The sequence below is a fragment of the Sinocyclocheilus grahami genome, unplaced genomic scaffold, assembly GCF_001515645.1.
Source record: "Sinocyclocheilus grahami isolate Dianchi unplaced genomic scaffold, SAMN03320097.WGS_v1.1 scaffold1632.1, whole genome shotgun sequence".
In the NCBI taxonomy this organism is placed as follows: Eukaryota; Metazoa; Chordata; class Actinopteri; order Cypriniformes; family Cyprinidae; genus Sinocyclocheilus; species Sinocyclocheilus grahami.
The window spans coordinates 31,882-52,909 of record NW_015506811.1 but is presented as its reverse complement, the minus strand read 5'-3'; the positions used below and the strand labels follow the sequence as shown (position 1 = coordinate 52,909).

Sequence of the window (21,028 nt, the reverse complement as noted above, 5' to 3'; positions counted from 1 at the left end):
TATTGCCATTCCCAGGATATAAATTCTTGATATCAAGAATAATATTTTTTACTAGTTGAAATTTAATTGCTGATATCAAGAATTCGATTTCTGCGAGTGATATGAATCATGTTTTAAAAGCGCAATTGTGTCAATAATGGATGCGATTAATTAATTGTTTGACAGCACTAGTTGTGTTTAATTCAGTGTGTTAAGTGCTGTTTCTTTGTATTTATTGAAATTTGTTTCACACTAATTGTTTCAAATTAAAAGTTTCTCTACAGTTCTTCTTTTTTTTCTTCTTTCAAAAGTAGGTTTTGGTACATGCATCAAATTAGATTAACTTGTTACTTTTGCTTCTGGTGTTCTCAATATAAACCGAAAGATACGATACTCAGTCAATCATTGAGGCAGTTTAGCCATTTCAATATTTAAAGGGCTAGTTCACCCAAAAATTTTAATTCTGTCATTAATTACTCAACCTCGTGTTGTTCCAAACCCATAAGACCTTCGTTCATCTTTAGAACACAATTTAAGATATTTTTGATTAAGTTCACCAAAAATGGTCATTTACACAAACTAAAAAAATATCAGAAAGAGGTCAGAAAGGTGCAAAAAAGTGCAAAGTGCTCAGTGCAAAGACTTTTGATTCACATCATCATCAGTGTCACGATGATATAAACCACTAATTACTGGACGATACATCTGTAACGTTCAAGACCCTTCCATAGACAGCAAGGTAACTACCACGTTCAAGACCCTCCCATAGACAGCAAGGTAACTACCACGTTCAAAACCCTCCCATAGACAGCAAGGTGACTACCACATTCAAAACCCTCCCATAGACAGCAAGGTAACTACCACGTTCAAGACCCTCCGCACTATACACATTTTTTGAGGTGAAATGTGATGTATCAGAAAAAAAATTATGTTTTAAAACAAGCATCTCATGCAGATCTGTGCTAAAACATATGTACAGTATCTCCACTCAAACGGACTCTACAGTCGATCAAAACAGACAGCAGGGTGACCTTCACTTTCACAACTGACTTTGAAAGCAGATGTGCTTAGGAAAAAATGGCAAGTGAATATGAAGAGATACAGTGACTTGGGAAGAGAAGAGAACAAAAGATGGGATACAGAAAAAAAGGAATATGAGAGGGAGGTACAGGAGAAGAGGGGGCCTCAAGATCCTGGGTATGTCTTTGGTGTTGAGCCTACACTGTAATTCCTCAAAGCCTCAAAGAGAACGAGAGCACAAGCGTTTTGTTCTGACCTACATTCTCAGATAAGAACAGCAGCTTCAGTCCACGAGAGAAACACAAGCTCAGAAATTAGACAAAAATGATACTAAAATGTTATTACCAGAATGGTCAGTTATAATGTTGATATTTCCCCACTGCATTTGTTGGTTGTTGTTGTTTTTGGAGAAGAGACTGGTAAATAAATTACATTTTACAAACAAACAAACAAATAAATATTTTATATAAAAATATTTAAATTATATATATATATCATCCTAATATAAGAACAAACCTGCACCTGCCGCTCTAATCAGTCACTCCACACTTCACCCTGGTCTGGTCTTGTTGTTTACACTCGTGTTGCAACCTAAGTTACCTGGCTTCTTATCGGAGATACGTACCTGGCTCCTTCGATCTGTCAGCAGTCCTATTTCTGTCTGCCATCATCCTGCTCATCACCTTGGACTCTATCTTCACCCTGCTAAAAGACAAAGACCGTTACCATTCAGTTAAGTGTTGCTTGCATTCTCAAGACTGCTACTACTCACCTGATATCTCCGCTTGTGCTTCATGTCAATAAAGTGTGTGTTTGGACATCTCCTGTGTTGCCCTCTTCTGTTTTGCAAACAATATAATGGGTACTTTCACACTAGAGCTTTAGGTGTGGACCTGAACTGACGTCACAGTTTGGTTGAAAGGGCATTTCTGAATTTGATTAGAATTGATAAATGATGACAATAGAATGAAATATCAGATTTGATATGCCATATTGTGTTTTGGTTCCAAGTTTCGGTGGTAAAAACAAAAGGAAATAACCATGTTCTCTTCTTAAAAGGATAGTTCACCAAAAATGGTCATTTACACAAACTAAAAAAATATCAGAAAGAGGTCAGAAAGGTGCAAAAAAGTGCAAAGTGCTCAGTGCAAAGACTTTTGATTCACATCATCATCAGTGTCACGATGATATAAACCACTAATTACTGGACGATACATCTGTCGCACAAGGTGTCGGTCAAATCACAGCAAGGTAACTACCACGTTCAAGGTCCAGGAAAGTACCAAGATGATCGACAAAGTAGTCTGTCATGATACTGTCGTGAACGCCGGTCCAAAGTGACGCAGTAGAGACGAAAATGCGGAATAAAGTGGTTATTTTAGTTTTCTTTGCGTAAAAAAGTTTTTCCGTAGCTTCGTAACTTTACAGTTGAACCACTGATGTCACACTGACTACTTTGTCGCATAATGCTAATGTACAGAATATGTTTTTTTTATGGTATATATTATATTTTTATTTGGTAACAGTTTATGCTTTGTAATGATCCTTATAATAAATTTGATGATTTCATGAATAATTGTATCCACAGTTATGATAAATTATAATACTTACCTATTAATTGCTACACTTTTAAAAAGTATAATGCATTAAAACACATAACACAAACCTTTAAAAATGCATTTTTGAGTAAATGCAATGGAATTAAAATATTATAATGCATTTTAACTTTGGTTACAATGATTTATGAAAAGATATAATGCATTACAACATATATTAAGAATAGCTTTAGGAAGCGTTATATATAAAGGCTTTAAGTGCTGCAATTATTTTTATACATAAATATGTATATTTACAAATATATATATATGTATGTATAAATGAATATTAGCTATAAACGTCTAATTATATATATATATTTATTATTATTATTAAGATTTAATAATAAAATGGTTTGCCAAGCCACTGATAAATGAAAGTATACTCAAACTTCAAAACAATTCATGATCATTAGTAATGTGCTTATGATGTGTGTAATTGCTAAGTATTGCCAAACGTTATTAATTTATTTTAATTAATTTATTTTTTATGAATTTAATTTATTATTACTACTATATATATATTTGTATTTAGTAGTGCTGCTGTCAAACGATTAATCGCATCCAAAATAAAAGCTTTTGTTTACATAATATATGTGTGTGTACTGAGTATATTTATTATGTACATATAAATACACACACAAACAGCAAATATTTTGAAAATATTTACATGTATATTTATATTCATAGAATGTATATTATAAATATATAAACATAACATATGTTTCTTAAATATATACATGCATGTGTGTGTATTTATATACAAATAATAAATAAACACAGTACACATAAATATATTATGTAAACAAAAACTTTATTTTGGATGTGATTAATACAATATTTAGCAAAATAATAAAATAAATAAATGACACACCAATCATCTCTACTGTTCAATAATAATAATACTATATATATATATATATATCAACAAAACAAATTCAGTTACATGATAAATATATTAAATATAATTAATAATAATACCAAATAAGATAAAGGTTCAAAATAAATTGAACTGAAATGACTTAAGCATATCAGTGCAGCGAACAGTGCATCTCTGCAGATATATCCCACAATATGAAGAACTCTGGAATATCTAGAGCCTACAGATATGATGCCTCTCACGTGATATCAAGCCGAACAGACTGATTAGCATGCGTGTGGTGACGTCACCCTCCAGGGTCTTGGGGAGGCGTGGCTTGGTGACGCATTGCGGCTGGGTCTTCATGAAGCGAGCGTGTAGATCAGATGAGGTCGCGTGATCGCAATGCATCGCTGCTGTAGCGGGTGCATGCACATCAAAGCCCTGGGTATATGGGTATGGCAGAGCTGATGCGTGTATGAGCCGAGCACTGCCGCGCACTTCCAGGATCGATCGCTCGATGCAGATCTAATCATGTCAAGCGGACAGGACGAGAGCGCAGTGCGCGTGGCGCTCAGGTAGGGCATTACTGATGATGTGCTTTCATGCGCTGTCACCTGCTGCAGCCAATGCACCTGTCGCCTTACATTTCACCCTGGAATCAGTAGAAACAGGGAAAAACATAGGAGTTGTTTCCACTACTTCATTATAATAATTATATTCAACATTGGCTAAAACCGTAAAATTGAATTTCTTATTAATGTAACACAGTGTCCTAACACCATGTAGCAATGGAAAGTTTCCAGCAACAAATAATTTATTTATAATTTATACAAGACAGAGAATCAGGATATTTCATGTGTTATGCATAGTTATATTGTTGCGTGATTTTGGACCAATGAGATTTCTGAGTGGGCGGGGCAAACAAGAGCAACGTCAGATTTCCACCTTATTTTTCAACGCGGAAGTAATGCACTTCAGGTGCGTTCCGAGGTGCGTTCAAGTCCTCCTGGGACGTCAGGTGCGTTCAGTGCATTCAAGTCCTCCTGGGACGTCAGGTGCGTTCAAGTCCTCCTGGGACTTCAGGTGCGTTCAAGTCCTCCTGGGACGTTCGTACTCATGAGTTGACAAGTCGTAAGTACGACGAGAGGTGCGTTCAAGTCAATTTAGTCGGCACAAGATGGCGGTGTACCTTCTTTTAATAAATTACAAGAAAATACAACAGGGTCTGTTAACTCTGCTTATAGAAAATGAAGAGCAAAGAATTCGCATCAGGTGTGTTTTGCATTTTTTATTTTTTTTTTAGACCAGGATCCCAGTATAACTGATTTTTAGCATCAACAAATGCTAAAATACAGAGATTTAAAAAAGCTGTTAGCTAAATGCAACATGGCAAATCAAAAGATTTTTCACTTATAGGTGCAAAAATGATAGCATTTTTTTAAACTTGGATTTCATTAACTTGCAGCGTAACAAGAACATGACCAATTTAAGTTTATAGGACAACTAAACTATCAATTTAAACAAAAATGTACCGTCAACTACAGACGTTGCATCCATCGATTCCGCTATGTTTCTCATTGATACGCCCCCAACTCGGAAACTCGGGGCTTAAAGAAAATTTTGAGTTTCCCACTCGTAATAACGACTTTGTGGTGGCGTTCATGTGCGTTGAACTCGTAAATACGATCTATCCGACATGACTTGAACGCACCATTAGACAGACCAGTTTGCATCATCAAGCAGCAAAATCCAGCTAAAAACGAATAGTTGGAAGCGGATGAGACCGGGATGGCCAGACACATAAAATGTACAAATGACCGCACCCGCTCTTACGAGAAAAATAAGGTGGACAGCTGTCGCAGTTCGAAATCTAATACTTCCCTACTATTAAGTATGCGAAAATCTGTATTCCAAAAAAGTAGTATGTCTGAATTTATAGTTTTCAACAACAAAAAAACCAGTTGACAAAAAGGATGACCTACTACTTCTGGCAGATATGGATGGACACTTTACCAAAAGCCACTAGAAGGTAAGCCTGCAACCTTCTGCAACCAAAAAGCGTAACGGCTAATGCTAACGGAAAGCAGACCAGAGGCCATTTTGTTTGAATGGATGTCAATGGAGTAGAGGCTTCACTACGCTGAATAAACAGCTTTTTAGAGGAAACAGCTCACCATTTAATGAATCGAAAGCCTATCTGCTAATCTTCAACCTGTTTTACACTAAACAATACTTTTGGATTGAACTATTTTTAGTTTACACCGGGAAAAAATGCCGTTTTATAAGAGCCCTGTTGAAAAAACCAGCATATGCTGGTTAGGTATGTTTTGACGCTGGGATGCTGGTTTAAGCTGGTCCTTTGCTGGTTTATGCTGGTCCTTTTGCTGGTTTATGCTGGTCATGTGCTGGCAAAGGACCAACATAAACCAGCAAATGACCAGCTTTAACCAGCAAAGGACCAGTTTAAACCAGCAAAGGACCAACATAAACCAGCAAATGACCAGCTTTAACCAGCAAAGGACCAGTTTAAACCAGCAAAGGACCAACATAAACCAGCAAATGACCAGCTTTAACCAGCAAAGGACCAGTTTAAACCAGCAAAGGACCAACATAAACCAGCAAATGACCAGCTTTAACCAGCAAAGGACCAGTTTAAACCAGCAAAGGACCAGCATAAACCAGCAAAAGGACCAGTTTAAATCAGCAAAAGGACCAGCATAAACCATCGTCAAAACATACCTAACCAGCATATGCTGTTTTTTTCAACAGGGAGAAGTCACTGACTTGCAACTTACAGCACTTCTACAAATCCACGTGATTTCGAAAAGTTCTCAACGCAAATTTTGCTCAAATTCAGTTTAGGACGCATGCTTATTTGATATTTGTTTTATTTGCTATTTATGTATATGCTTTATTTTTTAAGATAACAGTTTTTTCCCCCCAAGGCATTGTTAGATGCCAGTGTTTGCTGTCATAGCTATGCAAAGATTTGATTTCAAAAACAGTATCATAGCTTTTAAACTATATCTTATGATTTTAAATCTGTATTTAACCTCAGAATGATCTCAAAGTAGAAGGCGGTGCTAAAGTCTAATTTTGTGGTGGCTGTGCTTTAAAATGTAATTATTATGATCTTAATTCAAGTTATGAAGGTTTTGAAAGTCTTACGGTAATCAGTGTTGAGCACTACTGTGAGGTTAACCCTGCCTGCTTTAAATGTTTCAAAATTATTAACAGTTTAGTAAATTTAGAAAGTAATCAAATGTAATCGGTTACATTATTAAAGTAATTGAAATAGTTACACTACTTATTACAATTTAAAGAGGGTAACTGGTTCACTACAGAGAGTGCTTGACACACACGGGTCAGCCTGCTTTCATTAAAACAGTCCAGGGTCACTGCAGGTCTGCTTCTGCTTTCAGCAAACACCCAGGTACTGTAGATTTATGAGCTCAGCGGTGCCCAACGCATGTGCTGCCTCTCAATACTGATCTTATGGATGGTCTAAGAGCAAGATATAGGATTCGGATTGGTGGTCCTTTGCTGGTTAAAGCTGGTCATTTGCTGGTAAAGGACCAGTTTAAACCAGCAAAGGACCAGCATAAACCAGCAAAAGGACCAGTTTAAATCAGCAAAAGGACCAGCATAAACCATCGTCAAAACATACCTAACCAGCATATGCTGGTTTTTTCAACAGGGAGAAGTCACTGACTTGCAACTTACAGCACTTCTACAAATCCACGTGATTTCGAAAAGTTCTCAACGCAAATTTTGATCAAATTCAGTTTAGGACGCATGCTTATTTGATATTTGTTTTATTTGCTATTTATGTATATGCTTTATTTTTTAAGATAACAGTTTTTTCCCCCCAAGGCATTGTTAGATGCCAGTGTTTGCTGTCATAGCTATGCAAAGATTTGATTTCAAAAACAGTATCATAGCTTTTAAACTATATCTTATGATTTTAAATCTGTATTTAACCTCAGAATGATCTCAAAGTAGAAGGCGGTGCTAAAGTCTGATTTTGTGGTGGCTGTGCTTTAAAATGTAATTATTATGATCTTAATTGAAGCGATGAAGGATTTTGAAAGTCTGACAGTAAGCAGTGTTGAGCTCTACTGTAAATGCCTGCTTTAAATGTTTCAAAATGATTAACAGTTAAAAACATTCATTAGGAATTTACAAATGTAATCCATTGTTGAAATCCATTGAAATCGTTTTTTTACATTAACTTTTTACATTTTAAATAGGGTAACTTGTAATCTGTAACCAGTTGCATTTCCAGAGTAACCTTCCCAACACTGTATATACCATCCATTATTATAATTATATGCTAAATTATATGTATTTGGTAAATTAGTAAAATGTTATTACTTATTTAGTCAAATCGAATTTCTTATTACTTAACACAGTGCCTAACCATGCAAAGTTTCCAGCAACAAATACATACATTTATACTATATAGGAGATATGTTTTTTGGTTGTTAAGTAATTGCTTATTCTGAAAAGAGTAAGTGGTTTAGCAAAAATTCAGCTAGTCCCCCCCACTATCTTCTGATTGTGCCCGTTCCTATTGAAATGACGAAATATCGCTAAACAGGAAATGTGACCATACCTTTACGGCAAGGAGAATGGAAGGGGGAAATGTCATTAAAATGATATGAAAATATGAAATTCCACATGATCAGCATGCAGTATCCAGCACAACTGAAGACGTGTGTCTGAACAACTGTGTCAGCCACAGCAATGTAACAATCATTTCAACCAGAAACGCTACTTTAGTGCTGAGGATTTCAACTGTGTGTGTGTCACTGGTTTGAGTGGCATTCTGTGCTGAAAGCAGACAGTTAACTGACAGATGATCAATGGAAGAAGAGATGTATTGATGAATCTGTGCATTAGATCTGTTTGTTGTGTTTCAGATGTCTACAGAGATGCATTTAGTTGTTTACTGGTCAAATAAATTCAGCTAGCTTACAGGAATGATTATATTTGAGTCTGAGTGTCTGGACTGTTTTCTGTTACAGGAAATTGAACTCAATAATAGAGAACAGAGAACAGATGCTGTGTATCAGCCAGGCTGGTAAATTGTGTGGTAAAGTTGTGTCAATTTCAAAATTCTACAGCCTTTGATTATTAAAATATGGCATCAGCAACATGAAAAAAAAAACAAATAGGTTGACAATAATAATTTATTGAATGTAATACATAGCCTTATTTAAATAAAATGCAATTGAAGACACTACTGTTCTTAATTATGAATATAAATTAATTTATTAAAATAATTTAACATTGCTTTAAGTTCCCCCCCTGTAATTTAAAGGAACACTCCACTATTTTTGAAAATAGGCTCATTTTCCAACTCCCCTAGAGTTAAACAGTTGAGTTTTACCGTTTTCGAATCCATTCAGCCGATCTCCGGGTCTGGCGGTAGCACTTTTAGCTGTAGCTTAGCATAGATCATTGAATCTGATTAGACCGTTAGCATCTCGCTCAAAAATGCCTATCCTAAATTCCTATTTAAAACTTGACTCTTCTGTAGTTACATCGTGTACTAAGACCGACGGAAAATGAAAAGTTGTGATTTTCTAGCCCGATATGGCTAGGAACTATACTCTCATTCCAGCGTAATAATCAAGGAGCTTTGCTGCCGTACCATGAGTGCAGCAGGCGCAATGATATTACGCAGTGCCTGAAAATAGTCCCCAGCACGCTTCCTGTGCAAGCAGGTGCTCGCGTTGGTTATGTTGACAGAAGTTAGCCTATTTTCAGGTGCTGCGTAATAGCATACATGGCCTAGAAATGCGCAACTTTTCATTTTCCGTTGGTCTTAGTACACAATGTAACTACAGAAGAGTCAAGTTTTAAATAGGAAAAATATAGAAACTCTTTGGTCATTTTTGAGCGAGATGCTAATGGTCTAATCAGATTCAATGATCTATGCTAAGCTACAGCTAAAAGTGCTACCGCCAGACCCGGAGATCGGCTGAATGGATTCGAAAACGGTAAAACTCAACTGTTTAACTCTAGGAGATTTGAAAATTAGCCTATTTTCAAAAATAGTGGAGTGTTCCTTTAAGTAGCCTAAACGGTAAATATATATATTAGGGCTGCCTCCTAATAGCCGACTAATCGTTAGTCGACCAGAAGAGGCTTGGTCAACCAAAATGTTATTAGTCGCTTAGTCGAAGAAAAAAAAAAACTCCACGGGCGAAGTCACGCAGTCCGTGACTAACAGATCGTTAACCGCTAGTCTATGGTAATACAGTACATCGGGCAGGACATCCAAATGCTCGCCTGTCATTCATCGACCTCAAATATGGCTTATCATCTGAAATATTTAAGTATTAGTAACTTTACATGGACGCTCAATCTAATGTTAAACAAGAGAAATGTGTGCTATTCAAGTGTCTGCGGAAACTGAACAGTAGCGTGATGGAGGCGCCGGTGCACTCACTCTTAAAATACTGGTCATTTTTGCTCATACAGATAAGAGTAATACATCTTTCAAATCTGTAAAGACTCTTTATTTGTGTGCACTCACAATAACAACAAGTCGCGCGTTTGTGAAATAATGAAAGCAAACATGATGCTCTTTCTGCCGTCTCGGTCTCTGTGAACTTGAGCGCAAAACACTGTGTATATCTTTACCTTACGGACATGAAAAATATATCTATAGAGAGTGAAGTGTCTACTTTCAAATAAGCCAATTCAAATGGAAAACAAATATTCTCAGATTATGTCATCCGTATAAAACATGCATACAGGCGCAGCAGTACTGCGGAGATGATGAGTCAGTGTCGCCGACTCAAACAAAACAGTCAATGAAGACGAAGAAGAGAATGACGTGTTCTCCCGGCGCTTATTTATACTATAGTCGCACCGGTAGTGATGTCATGGGCTGTCGCCAGCCAACATGTTGTTGGTGTTTTTTTTATGTATGCTTCAGACACAGATCATGACAAGGCGTTCCCCATAGCGACCCTTAGAGGACGCAGTTCCCTTGAAAAGGAACAAATATTCTCAGATTATGTAATCCGTATGAAACATGCACGCACATACTGCGGAGATGATGAGTCAGTGTCGCCGACTTCATCTCTTAAACCGAAACAAAAAAAGCACTAGTTTATAAAATTATTAAAATGTTAATGCAGTCTCCTTACTGTATTTCACTGACACATTCATAACCATTACTTTTGCCGGTGTGCTGTGGCAAGCTTTATGCGTGCGCTTGAGCGCATATTAGGCTATGTAGGCAATTAAAGGCTCATTATAATGATTTAAATGGTTTATTAATAAACGTGCGATTATTTATATATATATATATATTTCTTTCTTTCTTTCTTTTTTTTTTAGTACTCTTTTTGATTACCGTATTGGCCCAAATATAAGACGACCCTGATTATAAGACGACCCCCCTTTTTCCAGATGTACCTTTTGGAAAAAGGCTTTTTAAAAACCAAATCTTGTTTTTTCTCAGTTAAACACATTTTGTCTTTAATTATTTTCCCTATTTTAATTTTTGTTTTGAAAGTATGGTAAAAACTGGTAAATATTTACCAACAATCACATTTAAAAAAATATACACTTTTTGATATACCATTAAAAAAAAACAGGTAGTCCATCTGAATTAGGACATTTAGGCTATCCATCTAATAGTAGCCTACCAAAATCTTATTAACAGTAGAAGTTCAATCTTACTGTAGTCTTCAAATCTGGGAACTGTCTTACGTTTTAAAATCACAAAGGGAGTTTGGTCCCATCAGGCTAACGTGACAGTCATGACTCATGCAGCTGTAAGCTTTTCTTTTTCTTTTGTTTTCACTCGTGATCTTTACAACACGCATTACATTACGTATTTCATGGCACACTCGTGTTATGCGTATTTGGCGCCACCTATTGTTGTGGGTGTATTATTGACATGTCAAAGTCTAGACCCTGAATATAAGACGACCGCGTTTTTTTTCAGATGTATATACAAGATGCATATATTCGGGTCAATACGGTAATATTAATGACATAAACAGCAGCAGGTTGGTTTAGCTGCAGACATGAAATTTTGACAAAAATCACAGTTTTTGTCTCATCTGTTTACATTTACAGACCATTGACAAAACTTTAAGCAGAAATATAGATGCTTGAGCGATTTACTAAAGCTGATTGTGTGGATGTAGTGTGATTGTGAATAAACTGCCACCCGTGGTTACAGTACAGTAGATGCTGTCGTGGGTCGGAGAGGCAGCTGTGGATGACAGTGCAGTTTTCTTCAGTGAGTCAGCGGCTCTCGTGTGAGCAAATGCCATTTTGTGATGAAATAAAAGCCCTGCTCTCATGCCTCACAGATACAGAAGAAATGAGACTTTGATGTGGGTCCTCTCGTTAATCTAGTTAGTCCATTGATGTCACATTCATAATAAATATTATACCTATGTTTGCAGAAATGCTAAGCCTATTTACCAAAATATACTGTACTTGATAGCAACATAAAATGTAGCATATATTCATTTGAAACTGTTAAGGTAGTACCAGTGTGTAAAGTACATGATATCAAAATTTGAATTGGCTGATATTGAAGCAGGCAATGTGTATTTAGGGTATTAGCGTGTTTTAACATGTTTTAATTCCATTAAACATCTAAGATTCATTGTAAATCCTGTGAACAGTAGACAAAACAGTATACCATATTGTATAAAAACGGTATAAAACAGTGATATGGGCCACAATAATTGTAATTCTGACAATGTTTATAATGATGAGTGAGGAAATTTATTTTAGTTTTTTTTCCACATTCAGCTAAATGGTCAATAAAATAAATTTAATAAAACAAATAACAAATTACAAGCAATAAAGCAAAAAAGAATAACTTAGAAACAAATTAATTCTAAAAGAAAAAAAAAAAAGTGGGTCACTGGTTTTTTGTGTCAGTTTTAATTAATTTTATTAAAAAAAGTGACAGTAAAGACATTTATAATGTTACAAAAGATTTGTTATTCAAATAAAAGCTGTTCTTTTGAACTTCTGAGTCATCAACGAATCTTAAGTATCACGGTTTCTACAAAAATATTAAGCAGGACAACTATTAACATGTTTCTTAAGCACCAAATTCAAAATAAATCAAATAAATGTAGCATTGGTGTGCATTTATTTCAAAAAAATCTGTAGCACTTCATAACATTTCATTAAAATGACTAAATACCAAATGAATTGAACATTTGAATGAATTGAGCATACCATGGTGTTTCCATCGAAGAGAATGTGTCTTTTTGCATCGGTACTCATTTTTTTTCTAGATGTTAAGCATTTGAGCTGAAGCTGATGTGTTAACAGAACGGAGAGCTCGCCAGTTAGTCTGTGGTGACCCCAGTGACGGTCACATCCTTCAGACACAGAAACCATGCACCCATAGACTGCAGCAGCCGCATGTGGACATACTCCCGGCCTGCGGCAGGAACAGAATCTCTGCTCTGTAATTGCAGTTTGTCTAGAAAGCAGCAATATTATGCAGAGCATACGTGGGGTAGAGCTGCACTTCCCGCATGCTTGAGTTCTTGCATTCTGTGCCTTTTCATTGTATCTCTGTTTGTTTGGCCTCACAAGTTTTACTAAATTCTATAAAATTGCCTCAATCTCAAACCTCTGTGAATAAACAAACACAGACAGGTCGTGTGCTGCTTTTAAAGTCCAATCTATGTCTATATCTAGAGCACATTGAGCTAAGATGTCGTCATATACTGTTTCTAAATGGGTTTCATTCTCTTCTCATCATGGGTCAGTGAGGTAAGAAACAATTACAGGAACACAGTGAGGGGGCATGATACATACATGCTGTATATATGTAAGTAGAGGTGTTGAGATCAGCGATGTTTGACTGTGCTGTTGGATCAGTGTTGGTTTTTAGGAGAGCTTCTGTCAACACATTACACCTCACTGCCTACAGCCTTCCTTCAGAATGCAAACATTACTGTAGACTTACTGCTAGTCTTCACCTTATCACGTTCATCTTTGTATTATTAGTTCAGTAACCTTCCAATCACTGCTGAATCCATGTCCCTTTATTTGATAATGTAACTGGAACAAGAACAAATAAATCAAATAAAGCTTTTCACTGGTCGTTTGAATGGCATTGATGATCTGATCTGAAGTGTCTGTTGTTACTGGTTTTACTAAAATATACAGCACATTACTGTGTGTTCCTGTATTTTTTTTTTGTTGTTGATTGTTTTTAATGAAAAGCAGTTTGAGATGTATGTGAAGTATACTTTGTGAGTTGTGAGACATATCAGAGTTCAAAAGAGGACAGATTGTTGGTACGCGTCTCACTGGCGCATCTCTGACCGGGACAGCCTGTCTTTGTGGTGTATCAAGGGTATTGTCGGCATACCAACAAGAAGTATGAACCACATCCAACAGGAGTAACTGTCGACACAGTAAGCTGCCCGAAATGGATGTATCCAAAAAACATAAAACCACAGCTGCTTACCCTGTTGAAAAAAACAGCACATTCTGGTTAGGTAGGCCTATGTTTTGAAGCATGGCAGCTAGTTTAAGCTGGTTTAAGCTAGTCCTGAGCCGGTCTTGAGCAGGAGCTAGTTGCTTAGGACCAGCTTAAACCAGTTCATGACCAGCTTAAACCAGTTGCCATGCTTCAAAACAAACCTAACCTTTTCAACAAGGTAGCTCAGTGCAGAATTAAATGTGCATCTTGACTCTCCTGTTTCCACCAAAACTGTTTATCAGGAACTTCACAGGACCATTGGTTTCAGTGTTGCCAACAGCAAAAATGTTCAAATATAGACAATGTGAAACAAGCATTCACTGTCTTTCCTGTACCCGGGAGAGTTAACTGTGTGGGGAAACCCCAAAAAGGCTTATCACCCAGACTGTTGCATACCCAGAGTGAAGCATGGGGGTGGATCAGTGATGGTTTAGGCTCCCAGTTACTGCTTTTACACTGGGGACTGAAGTCAGTTGTGAAAGTGGAAGTGTTTAGGAACAGATGCAGGGTTACCGAGTGCTGATGCACATGGTGTATAAAAGTCCCCAATGCTCCATTGTGCAACCACAGCTGAAGAGATCCAAACTTCCACTGGCATTAATATTAGCACAAAAACGGTGTGGTAGGAGCTTCATGGAAGGGGTTTCCATGACCAAGAAGCTGCATGCAAGCCTCACATCACTAAGTACAATAGCAAGCATCAGATAGCGTGAAGTAAAGCACGCCATCACTGGATTCTGGAGCAGTGGAAACCTGTTCTGTGGAGTGACGAATTATGATTCTATGTTTGATGCTAGACGCCAGGAGAACATCACCTGCCTGTCTGCATTGTGCCAAATTTAAAGTTTGGTGGAGGAGGGATGGGGCTAGAGCCTTTACTTCCAGTGAAGGGAAAGTTAAGGTGTGGTTGGATGAGTTGAGGTGTGGAAGAACTTGACCGACCCACAAAGAGCCCTGACCTTAACCCCATCAAACACCATTGGGATGAATTGGAATAGAGAGCCAGTTCTTCTTGTCCCACATCAATGTCTGACCTCACAAATGCTTTACTAGAGGAATGCGCAAAAAGTCCCAGAGAAGCACTCCAAAACCTTGTGAAAAGCTTTCCTAGAACAGTGGTTCCCAACCCTGATACTGGAGGCACCCCAACACTGCACGTTTTGCATGTCTCCTTAATCAAACACACCTGATTCAGGTCATCAGCTCATCAGTAGAGACTCCCAAGACAGGGGTGCCCAACCCTGGTCCCGGAGATCTACCTTCCTGCAGAGTTCAGTTCCAACCCTGATCAAACACACCTGTCTGTAATTATCAAGTGCTCCTTCAGACCCTAATTAGTTGGTTCAGGTGTGTTTGATCAGGGTTGGAGCTAAACTCTGCAGGAAGGTAGATCTCCAGGACCAGGGTTGGGCACCCCTGCTCCAAGACCTGAAATTGGTGTATCAGAGAAAGGAGACATGCAAAATGTGCAGTGTTGGGCTGCCTCCAGGGTTTGGAACCACTGTCCTAGAAGAGTGGAAGCTGTCATAGCTGTTATAGCTAAGGGGGGCCAACTCCATATTATTGTCCAGTATATGTATTGTATAGAATGCAATGCTATTTAAGTTTATGTTAGTGTAATGGTCAGCTGGTCAAATTTTTGGAATAATAATAAAATGTTTTTGGAAGAAGTGTCTTATGCACACCATGACCAGATTTATTAGATCAAAAATACATTAAATATTGGGAAATCTTATTACAATTTTATTACAATAAAAGTTTCCTATGCGAATATCTTTTAAAATGCAATATTGCACAGACATTTTATCACCTGTGTGGTGTGTAATGCTGTAACTTGCTACAGATGTTGTCATCAGGTGAAAGCTGCCATAACATTGTCTGCAGGGGAAAGACCCTTGTGTGTGGTATCTTTACTGTTTACAGCCTTCTGAAACCCAGAATGCACCTGTCTGACAGCTCTAGACACTTCTGCTGTACTGTGGGACAATATGGCAACAATTCAATTGCATTTAGATTGAGTTTGACATCGTGCTCTATTTAAAGAACAAAGAGCGCTCTCTCTCGCTTGAAAACTTTTCAGGAAGCCATAAGTTTTACCCATCGTACCTGTTGCCCTCTACCTTTTCATGCTCTCCAAATGTCTCTGAAACTGTGATTTCACTATAAATGTGTGATAAACTGCCAAGACAGAAAAAACAGACCGATTATTTCAGACGGACTGTTCCGCTGTATCCCACAATGCATCTGGGTCCATCTGTTTACTCCCTTTATTTCTCATGCTGTATTTAGGGCCAGTTCTCCCTCAAGTGGGTCTCGGGAGGCCCGTGGGACTAAATTAAGCTGGTGCTCTCGTCTCTTGGCTCTCACACATGCTGTGATTGTGTATGCACTCACAAACTCATGCTGTGAAAAGCTGTGCCACCTCACTGCACTGCATCAATAGCTGTGTCACATAGAGACTGTCTGTTGGCAGGGGCGGATTTAGTGATTTGGGGGCCCCAGGCAAAATATATGAATGGGGCCCTATGTATTTGCACACATTTACAAATTTGGCCTTGAGATTCCTTTTTTGTTGGGATGCTTGCTGCTGCATAATGTTGCCCCAAAGTTGTGTCCAATGTTTCTATATTTTTTCATGTTATAATGGCTTTCTTTCATGTTGTAGACCACGAAATAGCAATTGATTTACAGTTTTCACAAAAACAAAATAAATTATAAAATGATCAACGTCACAATTGAGCCTTTAAACCATTTTTTAAGAAAAGAGAGTCAGAAGTATAAATTATGATATTAATTTAAAACAGGGTTAAGAGGGTGGATTTCCGCATTGGTCTGAACAAAAACTGCAGACGGGATTATTGAAAATGTACATTGATTCTCTGCCAGCAGGAGGCGCTTTTGAAACATCAGAAATACAGCAGTTTCCCTGGTAACGGCTGTAAACAAAGCAGCGCTGCTCATTAGCGCTACGTTATCAGATCAGATGAAAATGCCATCGAAAAATTTCTGAAGACAGTCGGTTCCCTTCAGAGATTCATTCATGTAAAAACTAGTGAGAATGAGAAAGGTGTGAAAAAATATAGCCTATATTGAGGAGGAAAGTCCACTGATGACTGTGATGAGTTACCAGCATAAGCCTGTATGAAGAGCATCTAATTCTAAACTTTAAAATACACGTATTTTAGTTATTTTAACTACAAATTTAAATGAAAATGAAAAAAATAATGAAAAGGAAATTATACATGTGTAATTATAAATTTACACATCTAAGGATTATATCAACCAAACAAGTAACATTTAAAACATTAAACCTATAATACGCACTGTTACTCAATATTTAATTACAGCTTCAGATACATGATATTTTCATTTGTTACAAGTAGGATACACGAGAAGTGTGTTCAACTCGGACACGCAGACGGTTGTCGTGGTGATAAACACTGTAAGAAGCAACCGTTCGCGTGTTCGTGCTTAATGCGCATCTCGTAGATGAAAAGCATTTTATGGGGCCCTTGGCTTTTGGGGGCCCAAGGCGGTTGCCTACCTTTGCATAATGTGTAAGTCCGCCTCTGTCTGCCGGCACAGATAGGACTACTGGTTCATTCCTGCTATGGGCATTCTCATGCCCCAATCACATTTTCGATAAAATATTACACTATTAATATTTAGGAATGAACAGTGCAATACTGTATAATGGATATTTAATTTAACATTTGACAACATGCCAACACCACGTCAACATTCACTTACAAGTATTTTTGATGTAATATACTTTGGGATACCATTTTTGAAATTCCTAATTTAAAATGATTGATTTTAGTTTTAGTTTTCTTTTTAGTTTATGTGCAAAATAGCCATTAATCAGATATCAACCGTGGCATGAAAATAATTATCAGCCTATCCATATAGGCCACAATTTTAAAGGGGTCATATGATGCGATTTCAATTGTTCCTTTCTCTTTGGAGTGTTACAAGCTCTTGGTGCATAAAGAAGATCTGTAAAGTTGAAAAGACTAAAGTCTCAAATCCAAAGAGATATTCTTTATAAAGTTAAGAGTCAACCACGCCTACCTAAAACGGCTCGTTCTAACACGCCCCCACATATCTACCTCACTATGTGGGAAGATTTGCATAACGTCGCCCAAATGTTCACGCAAAGAAAGAAGGTGTAACTTTTATTCTCGCTGTAGTATTGTTGCTGCCGCCGCCGCCATGTTGTGAAGGCGCTGTGTGTTTCGTTGTGAAAGCGAAACTACTTTGTTTGGCCTTCCAAAAGAGGACGATATCCGCTTCGTCATGCCTGGAGCTGATCCGTGCTGGTCGCTGAGGAAATACATCAACTTCGTGCTGTGGATCACCAAATCGGCTTGCACCGTGGACGAAGCGGAGTCCAGCCTGGGGTCGTCACATGTAGATGCCGCAAGCCTGACCGCCACGCCGTTCTCAAGCCCACCGGCTGCCGCTCACTCAAGCCAGCCGTGTGTGACGCTGCGTTTCGTTGTGAAAGCGAAACTACTTTGTTTGGTCTTCCAAAAGAGGACGATATCCGCTTCGTCATGCCTGGAGCTGATCCGTGCTGGTCGCTGAGGAAATACATCAACTTCGTGCTGTGGATCACCAAATCGGCTTGCACCGTGGCCGAAGCGGAGTCCAGCCTGGGGTCGTCACATGTAGATGCCGCAAGCCTGACCGCCACGCCGTTCTCAAGCCCACCGGCTGCCGCTCACTCAAGCCACTGAATATTTGTAATATGTAATTTAATTTCTGAATTATGCTTGTTAGTTTATCTGTTTGTGGAGTTATCCAGAGCATTTATGTGTATATTATATCCTACAACATTAGTTATTTACCGGCTCTGGCCCACAGTTGGGTTTAGCCAAAAAAAAAAAAAAACGTTACCAATTGGGCTCCTGCTCTGGCACCAGCCCTGGGGGAGAAGCGATACTTGTGACCTCACCAACTGCAAGGGGAAGATTAGGGGACCTGATGCAATATACAATGAGCGGCAGGTGGAGAAGGGGTCTTGAAGACAGGACCTTGGTTGCAGAATCAGGTTTTTGTAAATGGTATGTAACCTCTCTGGTGGGGAAGGAGTCAGAGGTGCAGGAGGTTAAGTGATACCAGCTAGATATATATGGCCTCACCTCCACACACAGCTCGGGCTCTGGAACCACACACCTGGATAGGGGTTGGGCTCACTCCTTCTCTGCAGTCGGCCCTGATGAGAGGCAACTAGAGGGTATGGGAATACTCACAAGCTGACTCTGCACCATGGTTATGAACTTTAACTTGGTAGACAAGAGGGTCATCTCTCTGTGATTTGTGACACAGGGGGAAAGATTCTGACTGTGTTTTGTGCTTATGTGCCAAACCACAGTTCAAAGTGTTCAGCCATTTTGGAGACCTTGGTTCGGGCCCTGGAAGGAGTACCACCTAGGTACTTCATAGTACTACTGGGTGACTTCAAAGATCAGGTTGGTGGCGACGAAGAGACCTGGAAGGGAGTGGTATTCTGTTGTTGGACTTCTGTGCTCTGAATGGATTGGCCATAACAAACTCCACGTACCTACTTCCCGACCACTTTAGGCCAAAGTTTAATGATTGTCACTGTCAGGGACTGCTGACAGGGATGAGTGTTTTTCATTAGTGTGTTTACTGTCAGAAACATGAATGTGGACACTGAAATAACCATTAATTTGAGCTAAAATTAAAAAATTGCTGTGAACTCAGACATGAGTGCGTGTGAATGAGGAATTAAGGTTAAACAGTAGCAGCTCCAGTAGTGGCCTACATTCTGTCAACTAAATATGAGAGTCAAGGTGAGAAGCTCTGACAAATTGGGGAGACTCGGAATAGTGCCCTTGCCCCTCAGAGTCGAAAGGATCCAGTTCAGCTGGTTCAGGCTAGGGATGCACCAAAATGAAAATTCTTGGCTGAAGCCAAAAATTAAACACTGGGCCGAAGACTGAATACAGTTTTTCTTGTTTCTCCCCATGTATTTTGCCAATTTTTTTTCACCATTGTATAAATTAAATAGCCAAAATGTGCTTTTTAACGTTTTGTCTTGCTTTTCAAAGAAAAAAAAAACAACAATTAAAAATATTTGTTTAACACTGAACATTTTTTAACGTTCTTGCAGACATTACAAAAACAAAGCACAATTTAACTTAAAATTTATAAGTTAGTAAAATAATATTTTTGGCCATTTTTGAGACCCCTTGAATCAATTCCTGAGCAGAATAGACTTCTTTTAAAACATAAGAAAATATTATAGCTCAAAATTTGAACACTATGTGTGAATGTTATAATAAATGTATTAATAGAGCTGTTGTAAGTGTTATCATTATTATTGTTTTACTTATTATTTTATTTCACAGAACAACAGTAAAAATACAACACTAACATTTATGAATGCTGATGGAGTTCTTGCTTTTTCTCAGCTTTTATTTTGGCAGAAACCTCTGCCAAGCAAGACCTCAGTGCTTCTTTTCGTTTGACAACAGCAGATTTATAAATGATTCTCATTACGAATTTGGGAAGATGTTTGTGTTACAGAGCTGACAAGACGTGAAACATGCGGATCCATTCGCAAAGCTTTATTGTGGAGAAGACCGAGATGTGGTCATAAAGCAGGCAGGGTCAAACAGAGGCAGACAGGTATATGGCGAGCAAGACACAAGAATAATCCTAGGGCTAGCGTGGGTCGACGATTGGCAGACAGAGTCACAGGGGCAAGGCTAAAAGGAAGAAATCCAGGAAAACAGGCGAAGATCAAAACCGGAGAAAACAGCTAAGGCTAAGGCAGGGAAACAAATGAGGGCTCTGTAGTGTAGCTATCTGAGATATGCGCTAAACAATACTCGGTAGTCGGTAGAGGGATGGGATCAGAGTGAGTGTTAAATAGTGAGGGAGTGATATGAAACAGCTGGGTGCAATCAGTGTTACCAGCTGTGTGCAATCCATGCTGAGTGCAATCAGTGCAATGAATGATGGGATATGTAGTCCGGGGTGATGTGCAACAGTGTGTAGTGCGAGAGTCAATGAAATCGGAAAGGGTGACCTCTGATGGCTAGCAGA

The 21,028-nt window shown here is 38.3% G+C and overlaps 1 protein-coding gene across 1 annotated transcript in view; it reads left to right on the top strand.

Moving 5' to 3' along the window:
* The first annotated feature begins 3,823 nt into the window (after positions 1 to 3,823).
* LOC107571672 (kinesin-like protein KIF21A) overlaps positions 3,824 to 21,028 on the top strand; it is a 46,927-nt gene continuing 29,722 nt past the window's right edge. Inside the window, exon 1 of the mRNA XM_016258005.1 lies at positions 3,824 to 4,031. Coding sequence (XP_016113491.1) covers positions 3,988 to 4,031 — 44 coding nt within the window. The 5' untranslated portion in view covers positions 3,824 to 3,987. The remainder of the gene's footprint in view (positions 4,032 to 21,028) is intronic.